Source organism: Condylura cristata, unplaced genomic scaffold (genome assembly GCF_000260355.1).
Source record: "Condylura cristata isolate star-nosed mole 26May11 unplaced genomic scaffold, ConCri1.0 scaffold00004, whole genome shotgun sequence".
Lineage (NCBI taxonomy): Eukaryota > Metazoa > Chordata > Mammalia > Eulipotyphla > Talpidae > Condylura > Condylura cristata.
In genome coordinates this window covers 55,094,488-55,111,434 of record NW_004567105.1, presented here as the reverse complement: position 1 = coordinate 55,111,434, position 16,947 = coordinate 55,094,488, and the positions used below count along the sequence as shown (strand labels likewise).

At 39.9% G+C, this 16,947-nt stretch overlaps 1 protein-coding gene across 3 annotated transcripts in view; it reads left to right on the top strand.

The window, feature by feature from the left end:
* The first annotated feature begins 3,696 nt into the window (after positions 1–3,696).
* The window catches only part of PXK (PX domain containing serine/threonine kinase), a 45,343-nt gene continuing 32,092 nt past the window's right edge, over positions 3,697–16,947 (top strand). For all 3 annotated transcript variants that reach the window (XM_012735322.1, XM_004676026.2, XM_012735321.1), the window contains exons 1-3: positions 3,697–3,742; positions 6,268–6,315; positions 13,066–13,252. In XM_012735322.1, the coding sequence (XP_012590776.1) occupies positions 13,114–13,252 (139 nt within the window). In that variant the 5' untranslated portion in view covers positions 3,697–3,742; positions 6,268–6,315; positions 13,066–13,113. The remainder of the gene's footprint in view (positions 3,743–6,267; positions 6,316–13,065; positions 13,253–16,947) is intronic.

The window sequence follows — 16,947 nt, the reverse complement described above, 5'->3', positions numbered from 1 at the left end:
ATCTTTAATACCTTTTTGGAGACACAGGAAGCAGAAAATGCCAGTGAGAATGCTTCCTTGGGTTTAACGCATTAATCAGTAGTTGTAGAGATGGCAGCTCCTACCCTCAGGATAAAGTTCAATAGACCTTAGGGTGAGCCCCCTAAGTTCCACACTAGTGAGGACCCCTATCTTTCAGGACTGCAGAAGGAGCTGGGATTCTGGGAATGCTGGGTAACTGAGGGTTACCACGTATATATATATATATATATATATATATATATATACACATGGCAGACTTGGAGGGTCTTAGGAATCCGTGACTGGGCTTGCAGTTCCCAGTCAGCTGCTTCCTAGCGTTGCAACCTTGGACAGCTCATTTAATTTTGCTGAGCAGAGCTGGAATCGTCTAAGCTCCAGGCAACTGGCGAGGAATGAACAAGTATTGAGAATGGGCTTTAGCAAAGCTCTGGCACAATATTGATGCTCATTTGACATTAATTCTCTTCTCTTCCCTCATTTAAGTCAGAAATCATGTGGTGCTGGGATCTTTCCAATTTGAAGAACTTCAACTCCAGACCACACTGACTTGCTAAAATCCCCACACGCAAGGACTTGCCAAGAAGCCATCCTCCTGCACCAAGAGAAAGGGTGTGGTGTCCGGAGGAGGAGCAGGAAGCAGGTCCTTTGGGGAAGTGGCAGCAGATGACAGTTGGTGGCAGGCATAGTGCATATGGCCCAGAGCTTCAGGGCTCTTAGGTCCGCTTCATGCTTAATGGGCCTTGGTGGTTTATTGTCTCTTTTATACTCGCTGGAGGTTCTACTCCACATCAGAGAGGGTGGTGAAGATAGGAATGATTCACTAGAGGTTTCTGAGTTGCTGACTCCAGCTCAGGAGGTGGCGGTCTGACTTGAAATGTCAGTTTTCTACTGGTCCCCAGGGTACTCTTCTCTCTGCTTTAATAGCTACAGCCCGCTTGCAAGCAGCAGACAGCAGTGCTATGTTTTTCAGTTCATAGCACTGGAAATTCTTTTTGGTCTGGCTGGATGTTGATATCAAATAAATTCTTTAAAATTCAAATGGTTTATGGTTAGGGACCAACTACTGAAGTGGAATAAAAAGATTTCTCAGCAAAACCTCCTTATCATATTTTCCCTTTCTTGTTGTGTTATCTGTAGCCACATGGCACATGGGACTTCACATTTACAGTGGAACCTCTCTTCGTGCCTCTTTACAAGGAAACACAGTAAACAGTAGTGGTATGACGGCCTCTACCGCCATTTTAGGTGCACACGTTATACAGATGGTGTTTGAGTGTGCGTGGGGGTCAGCTCCTCTAAGGCAGATGATGCAGAAATAATTCCGCGACCACCCTGTATCCCACCCATCCATGGACTGGGATGACCTGCCATACTCCGTTCACCTGAGCCTGCGTTTCCTAGCCTCAGCACTACTGACATTTGGGACTAAGAGTCCTTTGTTGTGGGGGCTTTCTTCTTCATTATAGGCGTTTAGCACCTACCTCACCTGTCTACTAGATGCCAGTCATGTAGGTACAAGTTTTAAACTCACAATGCAGAACAATGCAAGTTTCCTTTATCAGCCAACCTACTGCCCAAAGTGCCTAATATTGGATTTTTTTAAAATTAGTAAGTATTCTTCCAGTAAATCACAGTGAAGAACAAATGCGTGAAGTGACTTTTTGAGAATTAACATTTTCTCCCAACTTTAGGCACCCCCCAAAATGTTGCCTGTCTATACATAGTTTACAATGATTCAATTATATACGCTAATTTCAATTCTACCATTAATTCAAACCTGAGAAAAGAAGAATATTTCAAAGCTAAAGACTGATCCCAAAATACAAGACTATCAAGATGTTTTTAGCACATTATCTATTTAGAAATGTTATATATTCAGAAATAATTGCATTAGCATATTGCTTAACAGATTTGCCATGCTATACAAATTCATTTTGAAATGTTTACAACCCCATAGGAAACCAACTAAGCATGGTGCCAGATATATAACTAATTCACTTATAATTTAGTGGATGTTGTCCTTAACATGTTTCAGAGGAGGCAGAAGTTCTTGCAAATGTGGTCTTTATCAACCTTTGCTAAATAAACAGAATGGATATGATGGTGTAATAAGATCTATTTTAAAGCTCCATTACCAGGTTAATGATGCTTATCTGACTTTATTTTATAAATAACCTATTTAAAGCAGAATTCATTCAGTAGAATTTGTTGAGTAGTGACTGACTGTGAGTATTGCCTAAATCATACCATCCAAATATATTAAAATAATTCTGACCATTTGAGGAGAAAATGCTAACATTGTAAGATTCAACCGATGCATTAGTCATAACTCCCTGTATACATGGATACAAGACATATAGGCTGGGTATAAGGCTGGATTAGGGCTGTTTTCCACCTGCTTATTAGTAAGAATTACGTGAAGAGGCTATTAAAACTTCTAATTCCTGGTTTTCTATCCTAGACATTCTGACTCAGTGTCTGGAGCAAAGCCTACAAATGTGGATTTTAACACCCTCACTTGCCCATCCTTGCAACCTAAGCTCATTCTTCACTCTCTGGTGACACCATGATCCATTTTGAAGCTCAGTTACCAGGCTAACAATTGCAGATTTGGGGATCACTGGATTTGGTTTCTTGGAAAATGTCATTAGTGTGTATCTGTTCCTCTTTTTCACCTATTTTCTTAATTGTGGCCTTTTCTAAGCTGACTATTCATTAAAAACATTAACTTTGATCATTGAAAACCATGGATCCTTGTCTTTTGGCTATTACAATCATCTAGTTTTGGATTCCTGAGGTTACATATTTCATTTGAGATAATTATAGATTCACATGGCTCTGTGCATTTGAGAGATCCTGTATATATCCATTACCCATGACACGTATGCGACGTAGGGTATCAGGTTATTTAACCATTCACTTGTTGAAGGGTATCTGGTTTATTGATATTTTTTGAACTATTGTTGATTATTGCTAAAGAACATTAATGTGTAAGTTTTTATGTGAATATAAACTGTCAGTTCTCTGAGATAAATTAATGCAATGTAATTACTAATAAGCAGGTGGAAAAAAAAAGTTGCACTTTTTTTTTTTTTTAAGAAACTGCTGAATGTTGTTCTAGAGTGTTGTACCATTTCCATTTGCATTGGAACATATGAGTGATTTAATTTCTCTGTATCCTAGCCAGGACTTGATGACATTATTTTTTATTTTAGCCATCCTCATAGGTGTGTAGTGATACCTTATTATAATCTTAATTTATATTTCTGTGAGGAGTAGAAACATTGAACTTCTTTGCATTTCCTCTTCAGAATAATGAATATTCTGCTGTTGTTGGATAGAGCATTCTCTCAATGCTAATTGGTATTGTCAAGTTCTATATCCTTTCTGGTTTTCTGTTTCTATCAATTGCTGAGAGTCTTTAATTGTGATTGAAGTTTTCAGCTATAACTGTGGATTTGGCTGTTTCTTCACGTATTTTGGAGCTCTTCCGTTTGGTGGACATACATTTCAGTTTGCTATCTTCTTGGCAGATTACATTTTTTATCAGCAGCCCTCAGAATTGCCCTCTCTGTCTCTGATAATTTTCTTTGATCTGACATTTTCACTTATTTTTGATTCTCTCACTTGGGGATTTCATAATTAAAGCTGTTTATTTATTTATTTTTAGGAATATATTATTCGAGTGCAAAGAGGAATTTCTGTAGAAAACAGCTGGCAGGTAAGGATTATTTTTTTTGTCATTAGAAAAACTCTCAAAATATTTAAATAAAATTCTGACTTGGGGCATCTAAAATTTTGGAAAAACAAGGACATGCATAAATCTAACTCAGAACTCTCTCAGATATAAATCTTTAGCTTTAAGACAGGTATTATAAAAAGTTTTTGTGTCCCCAGTTGTTTGGTTGAATTTGTATGTACTGTTACCATGAAGATATCTCAGATCTGTTCTTTAGCTTAATGAAGGTAGGTAGGATATTTTTAGCTTAGTGAAAGTAGGTAGGCAAATCACTTATTTTATTGCTCAAATTAAGACTTTTCCCCCTGAGACTGGTTGGGATGGGGAGGTTAGACTAGAAAGGTGAGACAGTGTCTTGGACAGTGTGCAGCCTGGGCATATATTCATGGACTCCCAGGTGTTCCCATGAGCAGCTTCTAGTGCTCCACGGAGCCTCCTCATGGACTCCAGGTGCTGGTCATCTTTCTGCTCCAGGCGCTCCTTGGCTCACTGGTGATCGCAGAGAGACAAAACTGCATAGACCTAAGTCCTTCTCACCCTGGGGGATGGCAAGGGTTGCTGACTTGTGAATAGGGGCCATTTCTTTCCTGTTTTCGTAATTATAAGTACCCCCTTCTCCTATCTCCTAAAACTCTTTCCTTGTTCTTCACAGCCCAGCTTGAACCTGACCTCTTACCCTTACCTGTCTTGGACCACAGTGATCCACCCTTGGTTATTTCTTTGCCTAAAATTTCTTACTGCTTTTTGTTTAAATACTTAAATATTTAACATCTATTTCAACATGTGTAAGGCACTGGTTCAAGCACACTAATTCATTTAACCCTTTAGAACTGTTCTATGTGTACAGCTGTTTGGCCAGACCGATCTATTCTCAGTACTGAAAGACTAGTTCCATGAAATATTCAAACTCAGTTTCTGAATTATGAAATTTATTGGGAAATCCCAAAGGGCAGATATAGGGGAGCAAAAATGCCACCCTCAAAGTGTATCCTTTTAGTCAAAATATATTTCCATAGGAGAAGCAGCGGAAAGCTAGGAGGAGGAAACTTTGTAAAAGACACTTACATGAGTGAAGGAAAACTCTGCCTCCCTAAGGGTTTGGGAAGGCCTGATATTAGCTCTTTTCAATAGAGAAATTAGAACTAAGTTCATCAGTGATTCCTTTGTTTACTGTGCCTTCCCTGGTAGCCTACCATAATTAATCTTCTCCTTTCCCCCCCAACATCCATTGTCTTAGCTGAGGTATTTAAGTTGGTGTCTGAACCTTCATAGGTAACTTAATTAATAGTATTATGGGGTGTCCAATATATACTGGAGGCACACATGCTATTATTAAACTTCTTTTTGATTCCCCCCCCCCTTATCAAAGACAGAACAACAGTCCTATGTGGTATGTTCGTCCCACTTTATATTCAAAAAGTAAGTAACTGGTCCAAGATCACATTCAAATCAGTGACAGACCAGGGCTGGAATTCACATCCTTTCTACATTTAACTCTATGTTTCACTAATTCACACTTAACAGGAATAGCTTGATATTTTATTTTTTGATGTATATTTGATAAATGGCCAATAATAACATATTATTGCAAAGTCCACCTTTGTTGCAGTTTTCTAGATCCAATGCTTTAGAATCCCTAGGGATCCTTAACAAAAAATATAGACTTTTGGGCCTTAACCCTTGACCCAATGGATTAGATTTTTTGTGAGTGGGATCCTAGGTAACCTCTTGATAATTTTTTTTTGCACACTAACATTTCCAAAACATCACTAAAGATTGAAGTCAAAGCTAAATGATTTCCTTGTCCAGAGTCTGAAGAGCCAGTAGCATTTGACTGCCACCTAGACTATGACACCAATGTACTCGGTAAGGGAAATGTAGACAAGGGAGGCCAGTGCCTGCCAAGGTGGGAAGCAGAGAGGTGTGGTCAGTCTGGCTGTGGGTATAGTTCAGTCTCTAGAGTGGTGGGATCTCACCTGGGATAAGTTTTTACCAGGATAAGGAGGAAGATACCCACAGCCTTTTGCTTTGATTTTGTGTTCAGTAAAACTTATTTTTTTGGTAAATTATTAATTCCTCTTTCTATGGAATATTAAAGAGGGAGACATTTGTTTAAACCAACATATGTGGTAATCATTTCACAGTATATGTGAGTCAGATCATTGTGCTGTACACGTTCAAACTATATGGTGCTTTATATCAATTGAATCTTGAAAAAAAAAAAGTTGTTTAAAAGACTCTTTACCATGAAAGCAAACACATCATGATTGTCTCTTACCTGCTGGCATTTGGTGAGCTTGGTTGGCATAAACTAGTTCCCCCAGCCCAACCAATACTGGAACACTGCTAGGTCTGTTTTCGAGGCCTGACAAGTTAGGCAAGATAAGCATCAGTTATCGGCCCTACCACCCTTGATGCAACCCCACTCTAGAATGCCAATAAATATTAAATAATGAGATGAAAAGAGATGATCTTGCTAAATCAAAACATTGTCTTATTTCTTACAGATTGTGAGGAGATACAGTGACTTTGATTTGCTGAACAACAGCTTACAGGTAAATATTTTGAAACAGCAATGGCACACATTCGTTGCTTGAAATGTTTTAGAAATTTCTGGGAACTAATGTGATATATAATTAGTAGTACCTTGCAAGTGAGTACCTTTGCACAGGTGGTGTCCTTACCACAATTATGGATTGCTGTCTACTTTGTTTTTGCAGATTAGGAACGATTAAGTGCATTGCTAGTGTTGTTCACTTAGGTGGAGTTGGGACTCTACTAAACTGGGCTGCAGTTAGCATGCCAGGTCAATATTCAGCAGTAACTAGGGATTTTGTCAGTATAATGTTTTTTCTTAAATACTTATTTCTAAATCCATTTGGTTTAAACATTTCTAATGTGGTGGCCATAATGGAAAGAGGTCTGATTTGTAAAGTCTTTGTCTGGGAACCTAGCCAGTGCTGATAATGATTGCTGATAAAATCCCAAAGGGGCTTTAGCACCATAGAAAGAACTGGCAAGAACACACATGTTTTCAGTTGGCAAGTTGGTCTTCAAGTGCTATGGATTACTGAAGACCATTGGGCTTATATCGTATCTTTGATTTGATTTTGTAGAGCCCCTTAAATTTGAGTCAGAGCACTTGGCTTATGACTGACCATAGTCATTATTCTGAGCAGCCTCTGATCCTGTCGGTAATGCTCAGCAAGATTACTCTCTGGCAGGGAGCATGATGCCCCCTTTCCTTCAGAGGGCCATGTTTTATTGACTAGACTTTGGAAAATAGATTTGTGGAATTCAAACTTTAACACTACTTACAACACTGTTGAAATCATGAATGCCTTCTGGTCAAATTGGCCCAAATCTCTGCAGACCTTTATTTAATTGCCATATTGTCATGCATTTGACATATGTTGTCTTTTAAAATTTTAATTATAGTATGACCAATTTAAATCTCCAGAAAGAATATTGGCAGAGATTGACTCTCCTCATAGATGTATTTAATTGGCTTCACTTTGGATTTTAATACTATATTCTTTCCACTGAGACAAAAATTCGGCCGTTGTTGACACTATATAAAACTATTGTACATTTATTCCAGGAGATTTTCTACATAAGTGCCTCCAGACATTTCCATGTGATATTTCCAGAAGTGATATGAGCATTTGGGAGTTAACATTTGGCCTACTATATGCTTTGACCTTTATCCACAAGTGGGCTTTGCACACATTTTTTTTTTAAAGATTTATTTATTTGTACATAGAGAACTGGGGTACAGGCCAGAGGCTCAGGGGCGGTGAGAGGCTTCACCAGAGACAGAGTGGAGAGCAGAACAGGCAGAGCAAAGAAGTACACTGCTGAGGGGAGCAGCGGGCGGGTCAGGAGAGGTCTGCCGCACCATGTGGTCTCCTCCGGGACAGGCGGGAATCGAACTCATGTGGAAGTGGCTTTAGCTTCTCAGTGCAGTGCTTTAACCCGCTGCGCCACCAGGGAGGGCCGGGCTTTGCACACTTTTAAAGAGGGGGTGTGGCCTTTATATAAATGTTCAGCCAGGACTGAGTAAGAATTGTGGGGAAAATTGAAATTGCCAGCCTCCAAGAATGGGGGTTAAAAAGGAAGGTTTTATCTATTTGTTCTTGCTTTGGAGATATGATTGAATCTCTGACAATTAAAATATGGTCTTTTAAGTGTACTAGAATTTTATTTTTGCTTCAGTATAATTTACTATTTTATAATGGGTGCTTTCAATGTGCATCTTATTTCAAATGCAAATACCCGCATATATTGATATTGGCTTGTGTTGAGTGGGGTAGGGCCAGACATCATTTCAGTGGGAGGTTTTTCTGGATTCAAGTAAACAAACAGAAGAAAGTACATACAGCTTTTTGGCAACAAAATAATTCCAAAACAACCTCTACAAAACAGACCAAAAAAATCTGAAACCACAAAATAAAACTGTGACCATAATTTTCAGAGTCTGATTACCTTTCTAGCAGATAAATGAGTTCCTGCTGAAGGAAGGGAAATATAATACACACATTCAGAATTGTCTTAACAACAACCAAAAAATGCCTAAGTGAAAAAATAAAGTAGGATGTAACATTATACACAGTATAGTATAATTACATAATATGGTTGGGGGTGGGGGGAGGCTGAAAGGAAGTATGCCAAAATGTTAGCAATGGTGATCCCAGGTAGTGGCAGTACAGGTTATGTTCTGTTTCTGATACTATAAACTGTCCAGTACTTTCTGAGTTCTCTACAAACAAACATAAATATAGGGGAAAAACCTGCACTTCCCCACTTTTTATAGTGAGTATATTTGTGGCAACAGAGAAGAAAAATCTCCCCTTTATTTTAAAGGCAACATCAATTTAGTAACCTAGGGAGACAGCATACAATGAGAAAAAAGAAAGAAGTAGGTGTTGAAGTGATGAGAACTGGGCAGAGTCTTCAGAGTTGGAAAAGAATCACCTCAGCCTCTTATCAGCATGGAGAACTTGAGTTAGTTATTTCCTCTCTTGGTCCTCACTTTGTTTCTTTGTGAAACAAAGGGTTGAACCAGGTGGCTTTCAGCTCTGTTGTAGGACAAATGTTTTGTTATTTGAACTTTACTTCCCATTGTTGACATAGGAGAGACTTCACTACACACTGGGGGGAATTTGGGAGAAAGTTAGTGTGGAGAGATTTGAATTCCCTGGAGTGAATACCCCCTGGAATATGGCTATGTGCAATTTGCAGATCATTAAGATCTGATTACCGACATTAGAGATAAACTGATACAGACTTTGAAGGTTTTCCTCCATTCAAATGAAAGCTAGTTTTCTTGAAACTTTATGGCATGCCAAGTAATTAGTGTAGAGGCTTCTACTAGATTAACATGGGGTTGGTGGTGGGCTCCAGACCCCCCTTTGGCAGTCCTTCCTTTGCATTGTCATTCTGTAGGTGTTGCAAATGGAACCTTTGGGAAGTCTCTGCTTGAGTGAGTTCTTGTTCTCTTTCCCTTATACAAGGAACTCAAGAAGAGAATCCCTAGAGCACACTGAAGAGGAAAGTTACTGAAAATGGGATGATGAGGGGGCCATGGCTAAAAGCTATCCGTGTGGAGGTGTCCAGGGAATCACTGGCCTCATGACTCTATCATTACATGCTGATATTCTCTTTCCCACCTATCTGGTCATGGGAATTCTAAATTTTATATTTTGTGATTGGTCAGCATTTAAAAAAAAATTCTACGCAAAAGCTGAAGAAAAATAAATAGCTGTCGAATGCTAATTTTTTTCTTTAAGCAAGATATATATATATGTATTTTATATGCACATATAAAATACACTGCATAGTTTTAGTACTTTTAGCAGTATTTTTTAAAGTATTTTTAAAATCAGGGTAAGAAAGTGTTACAGGGCAGAGAGAGAGGGGCACCCCTGAACCCCCAAACCTGCCTGATCCAAATAGGTTTTGCCATCTGCCACATCAAGACAAAACATATAAAACTTTAATGAAAAGGGGACTTTAATGCAGTGAACATACAATATGGAACACAAAGAATATAGTTTCTAATCAAACACCTGAAGTTACCTATCCCCTTGTGGGCAAAAGTCCACCCAAAAAGGATTGGTCCAAAGCAAGGCCTGAAAGCCTGCCACAAGACTAAAGTACCTTATGGCCGGGACCCCTAGAAAAGGGTCAGACATGGCCAGACAAGTCTGGGAGGAATAGAGTAAAATCAAAATCAATATAAACACTGCCATAGTCACCTCCCTATAGGTATCTCACCCACATCTGCCTTAACCAGTCCAGGGTCAGGCAACAAGCATGGTTTCTTCCTCACATGCTTGCTGCTCCATGTGGCTTCCTCAGGTCTCTTTCTGTCTCTCCATCCTGCTTCCTTCTTTCTCTTTTTCTCTCCTCAGCTCCACCCTTCTTCTGGGTGGGGCGGGGAACCTGGAACTTCCCCTTTTCCTAGGAACTACCCTTTTATAAAACCTTATTGTATAAATAAAGATAACAACTGAAATTTAAGTGTCTTATCTGGCAGTGAATTACACCATAGTAGAAAATTCATTCTAAGTATGCTGTAACGTATTTTCCATGATCATGTTGGAGAAACATGCAGTTGAGAATTGTCGGCTCACCTTTTCATCTTATTTAACATCAAGTTCAAGTTCAAGGTCTTTGTTAATTGTTTAAAAAATATAGACTGGGACAGATTAAGTTAGGTTATTCACATGGGTGGTTTAGATTACATCCTTGTCTGAATTCAGGATGCCCTTCCCTTTAGAACTTCCTCTTGATCAATGCACATGCCTCTTGGACTATTCCTATCTAAAGACAAGTATAGAGTAGCATTGCTCTCTGAATGTGATTTTGCTCTTTAAATTAAGATGCTAACCTTTTGTGGGTTTTTTTTTTATGTTTTAAAAAATGGACTCAAAGTTTTTAATGGTCTGGAAAATGATAGTAGGCTGACCACCTGTATTTGCTTTCCCTTATTCCGGAAGGCACTCTCAAAAACAGTAAATTGGTCTTATAAAAACACATGCACACACTGTCTATCAAGGACAAATAAAGTAGGGAAGGAGAAAATTACAAGGAAACATTAAAAGCTGAAAATCTAGTGGATGAGACCTAACTAATTATGCAGATAAGGGAAAAGCAGAATCCTCAGATGGGCTGGTATGGTGGAGAATCCCACCAGCCCTAATTTATACCACAGAATCTACAAATGTTTTAGCAATTGACAGCACAGTACAAGTATGGGTCAAGGTCAAAATAAAACCAGAAGTTGAAAGTCCTTTAAGAGGCAATCAGGTTCCCATATCTCCTCAATCTGAGTAATTTATGTGGGGGAGGGGGTGGGGAGTGAGGGTGAGGGTGGAGAGGGAAAGGGTAAGCCATTTTTTGGATTGGGGAATGCAGGAAGTGCTGAAAATATTTACACAGTGAATGTGAGCTCTGTCTCACCTCACTCCACCTGTCCTCCCTAAGCCCTTTTCCTCTCTGCTTCCAAAATACTGGCAGTCAGGCCAAGACCTCCGGATAAGAGACAGTTGTTTTTTGTTTGTTTGTTTGTTTGTTTTTGGTGAATCTGTCCAGCCTAAGGCCTAAGAGGAAGGAGTGAAAGAAATTGAAGTCACAGATTGTTCAAATGAAATAGTTAAGGAGTTCTACAGTCACTGTAGATAAGCTGAAGTCGAGTTTTGGTGCTTCCTTCTTAAATATGAGCAGACAACCTAGCACCACCAGATTCTAAGGAACACTTTTAACATGTAAGATAAAGATCAAAACAAACAGAAAAAAGGAAGAAGAAGAATGAGCCTTCAGGAAGCAGAACAAATGCACTTTTGAAAAACTATAATTTCAGAAAGATAAGAAATTGCATTACATTTGGGATGCTGTGGAAACACAAAAGAAAAGAGACTTAGAAATAAAAACCATACAGTAGAAATGAAAACTGTCTAAAGGATTGAAAGAGAAAAGAATCACTTGAGAAATTTTTTCAGTAGAAAGTATTTAACATATTTAGAAAATAAGAGAAAAAAGATAAAAATAGAAGACTGGTTCAGAAGGTCCAACATTGGGAAATAGGAGCTCCAGAAAAAGAAAACAAAGGGCATGGAGGAGAAGAAATAATGGCCTAATACAAGAAAATATCAAATAACCTATGGATATTAGGTTTTAGATTGAAATGGTTGAGTACTCAGCACAGAGGATGAAAATAGACCCACATGAAATTCATCAGCTAAGGTCAAACAGATGATCCCAAAAACCTCCAGGGAAGAAGAAAGCAGTCAGGAATGTACTATTTGATCCTTTAACAGCTGCGCTAAAACTATACCATAATAAAGTAGGTCTTAAAACTTCTAAAGAAAAAAATATTTCCAACTTAGACTTTCATATCAATACATGTTGCCAATCAAATGTGAGGTAGAATAAAGATATCCCCCCTCCTTTTTAGGAAAAAGGATGATATGGATAAAAATGGGGTTCAGTGGGAGAAAGGTAAATGCATCCCTGGTGTGATGGTGAAGGGAGGTTCCAGGATGCTAGCTTTATTGCAGGTGGAGCTTGGAGAAGTTTGGTGGTTCTGGAAGATACTCCAGAAAACGATCAAAGTGATATATCTACCTGAGTGTGTTGAGAGGTTTATATGAAGAGTTTGAATAGAAAACCAAAAATATATAGACTACCAGTTAATGGAAAATTAAGCCTGGATCTTTGTCTTGTTATGAATATCATTTACTTAATATAATGTCATTTAACTATATTGGAAGGATTACAGACGGGATGAAGTCAGGGTTGTGAAAGAGAATTTAATCTTCATTTTCCATATTAAGAGATTTATACATAATGCCCCAAGTGAAAAATCAAGTTGTAACAATATATGAATAATCACCATTGCCATAGATTAGATCCCAAAATATTGAATGTAGCTGTCTCTAGGCATGGGGAATGGATCTTTGGCTTGATAGGACTAGACAAGGGTAGTAATTAGAGGCATGTCATGGGATTGCAAATAATAGTAATAACAACAACAACAATAATAATAATGAACTGTTTGACTCTCAAAATTGTATTTGTGTATAGCATGTTAAAATTTAAGTTTTAAACTTGTTATGTTTAATACAGTATATGTCAATTCTAAGTGCATAGTTTTGTCACATTTTTATAATATCACTGAAATTAGGATGCATCTTAAAATCCATGTTCAATTGAGTGAAATTGATGATTCAGGATTCTGATTTGCCTTATTTGAAAATGGCATGATTAAACTATCTTTTTTTTTCTTCTGTTTTTAATTCAAGATTGCAGGCTTAAGTCTACCTCTTCCTCCCAAGAAGCTGATTGGTAACATGGATCGTGAATTCATAGCTGAGAGGCAGAAAGGTCTTCAGAACTATCTCAACGTTATCACGACAAACCATATCTTATCTAATTGTGAGCTGGTTAAGAAGTTTTTAGATCCAAACAACTATTCCGCAAACTACACTGGTAAGCAAAGGGACTTGCTGTGATGGTCTTGGGACTAGAGAGGTTCTAGTGTTTTCCCATGATAACGTATATTGTCTACTTCTAAGACAGAACTGTGTCATTTACTAATGGGTATTATCTATTTATTAATACTTAACTGATATGTGTAGATGAAGACAATAATTGTTTCTGTCATGCTTGTAGTATCTCCCCAGAAACAGAGAAGTTGTGTCTACATACCTACATGCTTGTCTTTATTATTTTCTCTGACAGAAAAGAAAGTAAATAACCCACAGTAATCTATACCGTAGTTTCAGCTTGATTTGTATTTGCCCGTTATTGTATTACAAAACATAGTTATGTTTGCTTTTTCTGGGAATTACTTTAAATGCAGTTAGTGATTTGGCAGCATCCTTTCGGTATGTTTCCAGTTTCCCCTGGAAACCACTCAGGCCAAAGCCTAAGGAGGAGGTGCTTTCAAGCCAACCCTGGATCAGGGCAGCAGCCAGGGGACTCGGGTGAAAGGCGTCCCATACAAAGCTAGCGTGGATGCTAACCTAAGACTGGTGTCAGCAGACTGAGTGTTTAAACATTTAATGTACTCTGGTTCAGGCTTCGAGACCAAGAGAAACCGTTGTAGACCTGTATCAATGACTAGAATTCAACTACTGTTAAAGCTACGCCAGTTTAGGATCTTTGTTAAGTGGAAATTTAGGTATTATTAACTTGGTTTCCTTGCTAAGAGATTAGATTACTTATCTTTTGGGTCCTCAAGACACTGCTTTTTAATTCATTACAAGGAAGCACTTTTATCTTACTTTAGAGAAAGAGAAATGGAAGTCTCCTTATCAGGAACCAAACTTTTCTGAGTAATGGTATCACCAGGGAAGCTTTAAAAACATTCTGATGCCTAGTCTGCCCCCTTACCAGTTAAATCAATCTCCAGAGGTGTTAGATTCCCCCAAGAGATTCCAGTGTGCAGCCGAGTTTGAAAACCACAGCTCTTGGGCCTTGCTTCTTACAGAGTGGCCTTTTGACCAGCACCATTGGCATCACTAGGAGCTTGGCAGAAATGCAGAATTCAGGCTCTACCTCAAGCCCAGTGGCCAGTATCTTTAATAAGGTCCCCAGGTGATCTGCATGCATATTACAGTTTGAGAAGCTTTGCTCTAAAATGTACCTGACGTCTTCTAATGGGAGTGTGCCCATGGGGTTAAAAAAAAAATGACTTTCCTGCATTCATGTGACTATAAATTATGAAACAGCACGTTGAATTGTTACGAGGCTTCTTCCTCCACCTGCTTTTTGCCTTGCCTGGAAGGGCTGGGGCTTCCAGGTCAACTTGCTTCCGTTCTGAGTAGCATTTCTCATAGCTTTCATTTCACCATGTTTCACCTTAATTGTTCTCAAGATTGTCACGTCTTGAGTCGTCAGGGTTCTCTGTTACCAAATCAGCCTCATTTCACTTGTCCAGATGACAAATATCCAGGTGTGCACATCTAAGAATGCCATTTATACACACACCTTAGTTCCCACACACCTGTACTAGTGCTGGGTGGAGGGTGTTGGGGATGCAGTGTGAGGAAGATTTCACTCCCTGGTCTCAAGGAGCTTATCCTGGAGGTGCGTTGAGTCACTTTGGGTCAGAGCTAAATGAATCTTGGAGGAGGCATATCAACACTTACTTTCATTTTTTTTAAAAAATATTTATTTATTTATTCATATAGAACTGGGGTACAGGCCAGAGATGCGGAGGATGACAGAATTCATCAGGAACAGAGTGGGGAGCAGAACAGGCAGAATGACGAAGTACACTGCTGAGGGGAGCAGCGGGCGGGCCAGGAGCGGTCTGCCTCGCCATGTGGTCTCCTCCAGGGCAGGCGGGAATCGAACTCATGCGGAAGTGGCTTAAGCTTCTCAGTGCTGTGCTTTAACCTGCTGCGCCACCAGGGAGGGCCCACTTACTTTCATTTTTAAAGATGAGAGCCCCAGCCCTCAGAGTTGCACATGTGTGTCATTATCTGAGTGGTTTCCAATTAAAATGGTGCCTGACCCCTAGAAGGCTCTGTCTGATCTCTGCTATAATGACCTCCCTTATGTGCTGCTGTTGTTCTTGCCCCTCTTTCCCGGCATGGCAGAGAGTCAGGTGTCCAAAGCAGAATAGGGAGGGGGTAAGAAGGCCAGCAGTGACTCCCACTAGAACCCAGTTGTTGAAGAGGCTGGCCACTCTCTAGAGGATGAATCAATAGGGGGTGGGTGCTTTTTCGAGAGATGCTAATTTATTTCCCCCTTTGAATGAAACATCAGAATTTGTCTTACTCCTAGACTGACTCACCAGCAGCCTCAGGAAGAGGAAGCCCAGGTCTCCTCTTCCATACCAGCTTGCTGAGACATTCCCCGGAAAACCAGACAGACATGGTCCGACTTCCTGAAATTTACAGCATGGCTCATGCTTCCCAAGTGCCCTTTGTGTACCTCCAACTTCTGGCACTTCTCCAAGCAAGGCTACTTCCCCCCACAAACACCCCCCCTTTTTTTTGAGGTTTACTTATGCATATAGAACTGGGGTACAGGCCATAGGTGCAGGGGGTGAGAGGATTCACCAGAGACAGAGTGAGGTGCAGAACAGGCAGATTGACGAAGTACACTGCTGAGGGGAGCAGCAGGCAGGCCAGGAGAGGTCTGCTATACCACATGGATCAGTTCTGGGGTTGGGGATCAAACTCAAACTCTCACTGAAGTGTCTGTGGCTAGCTTGCAGTGCTGCATCCTAACCCATTGCATCACCAGGGAGGGCCTCGTTCTCCTTTTTAATGTGGGCAATGTCTCTTATCTCTTACGATTTTCAAAATGATCTGTGATCACTGCCCAGCCTCACTCCAGCATGATTTGAGTTCTATGTGTGGCCACAATCACAATGGCAGTTCTGCATGATTCTGTGACTGAGGTTGAGGTGCTGTGATGGGAGACAACCGTGACATCGGCCTGGTCCCTAGAGGACAGGACACCAAAAATAATAGCTCCAGACAATAGCTGCCTCCTCTTCTTCCTAGCCCCCAGACTATCACTTTGGTCCTTCCTTTCTAGTGTTCTCTAGATGATAAATTCCACAGCAAGAAAATGTCGGCCCTTGGTCCTCTGTGGGGGAGTTGTGAGTTCTGTTTGAGTGAGAAGTCTAATTGGAGGACAGCAACTGTATAGGGAGAACAGCTACCTTCCATCGTGATGGCTTGTGTTGGGAAATACAGATACAAACACATATCATTTGTTTACAAGTTACTTTTGTTATGTACCACATCTTTTTAACCCAGTCATCCACTTTTGGGCATTTGGGCTGTTTCCATATCTTTCCAATTATAAATAAAGCAGCACAAGTTACTTCTATTAATGAAAAACCTCCTGGGACTGTGGCTATCTTCCCAGTTCAAACCTCAACCCCCCTGAGAAGAAGGGGCTTTGTTTTTTGGAAGGGGCTTTTAAATATCACTGCAGAATCATTTGGAGCAGGAATCAGTAGGTTGGATCCTGGTGCCATTTTGTTACGAGCAGCATTTCCTTCTGTGGGCTTCAGGGTCCTGGCCTGTTGAACAAAAGCCGGGTGAATAGAGAGTAGACCAGGAGTGTGAAGTTACCATTTAGTGCTGAAGCCCCAGGAATCCTATGGGTAGGTCAATAGTAGTAGACTCCAGGGTAAAAGGAGGGAGGAAAGGACAAAG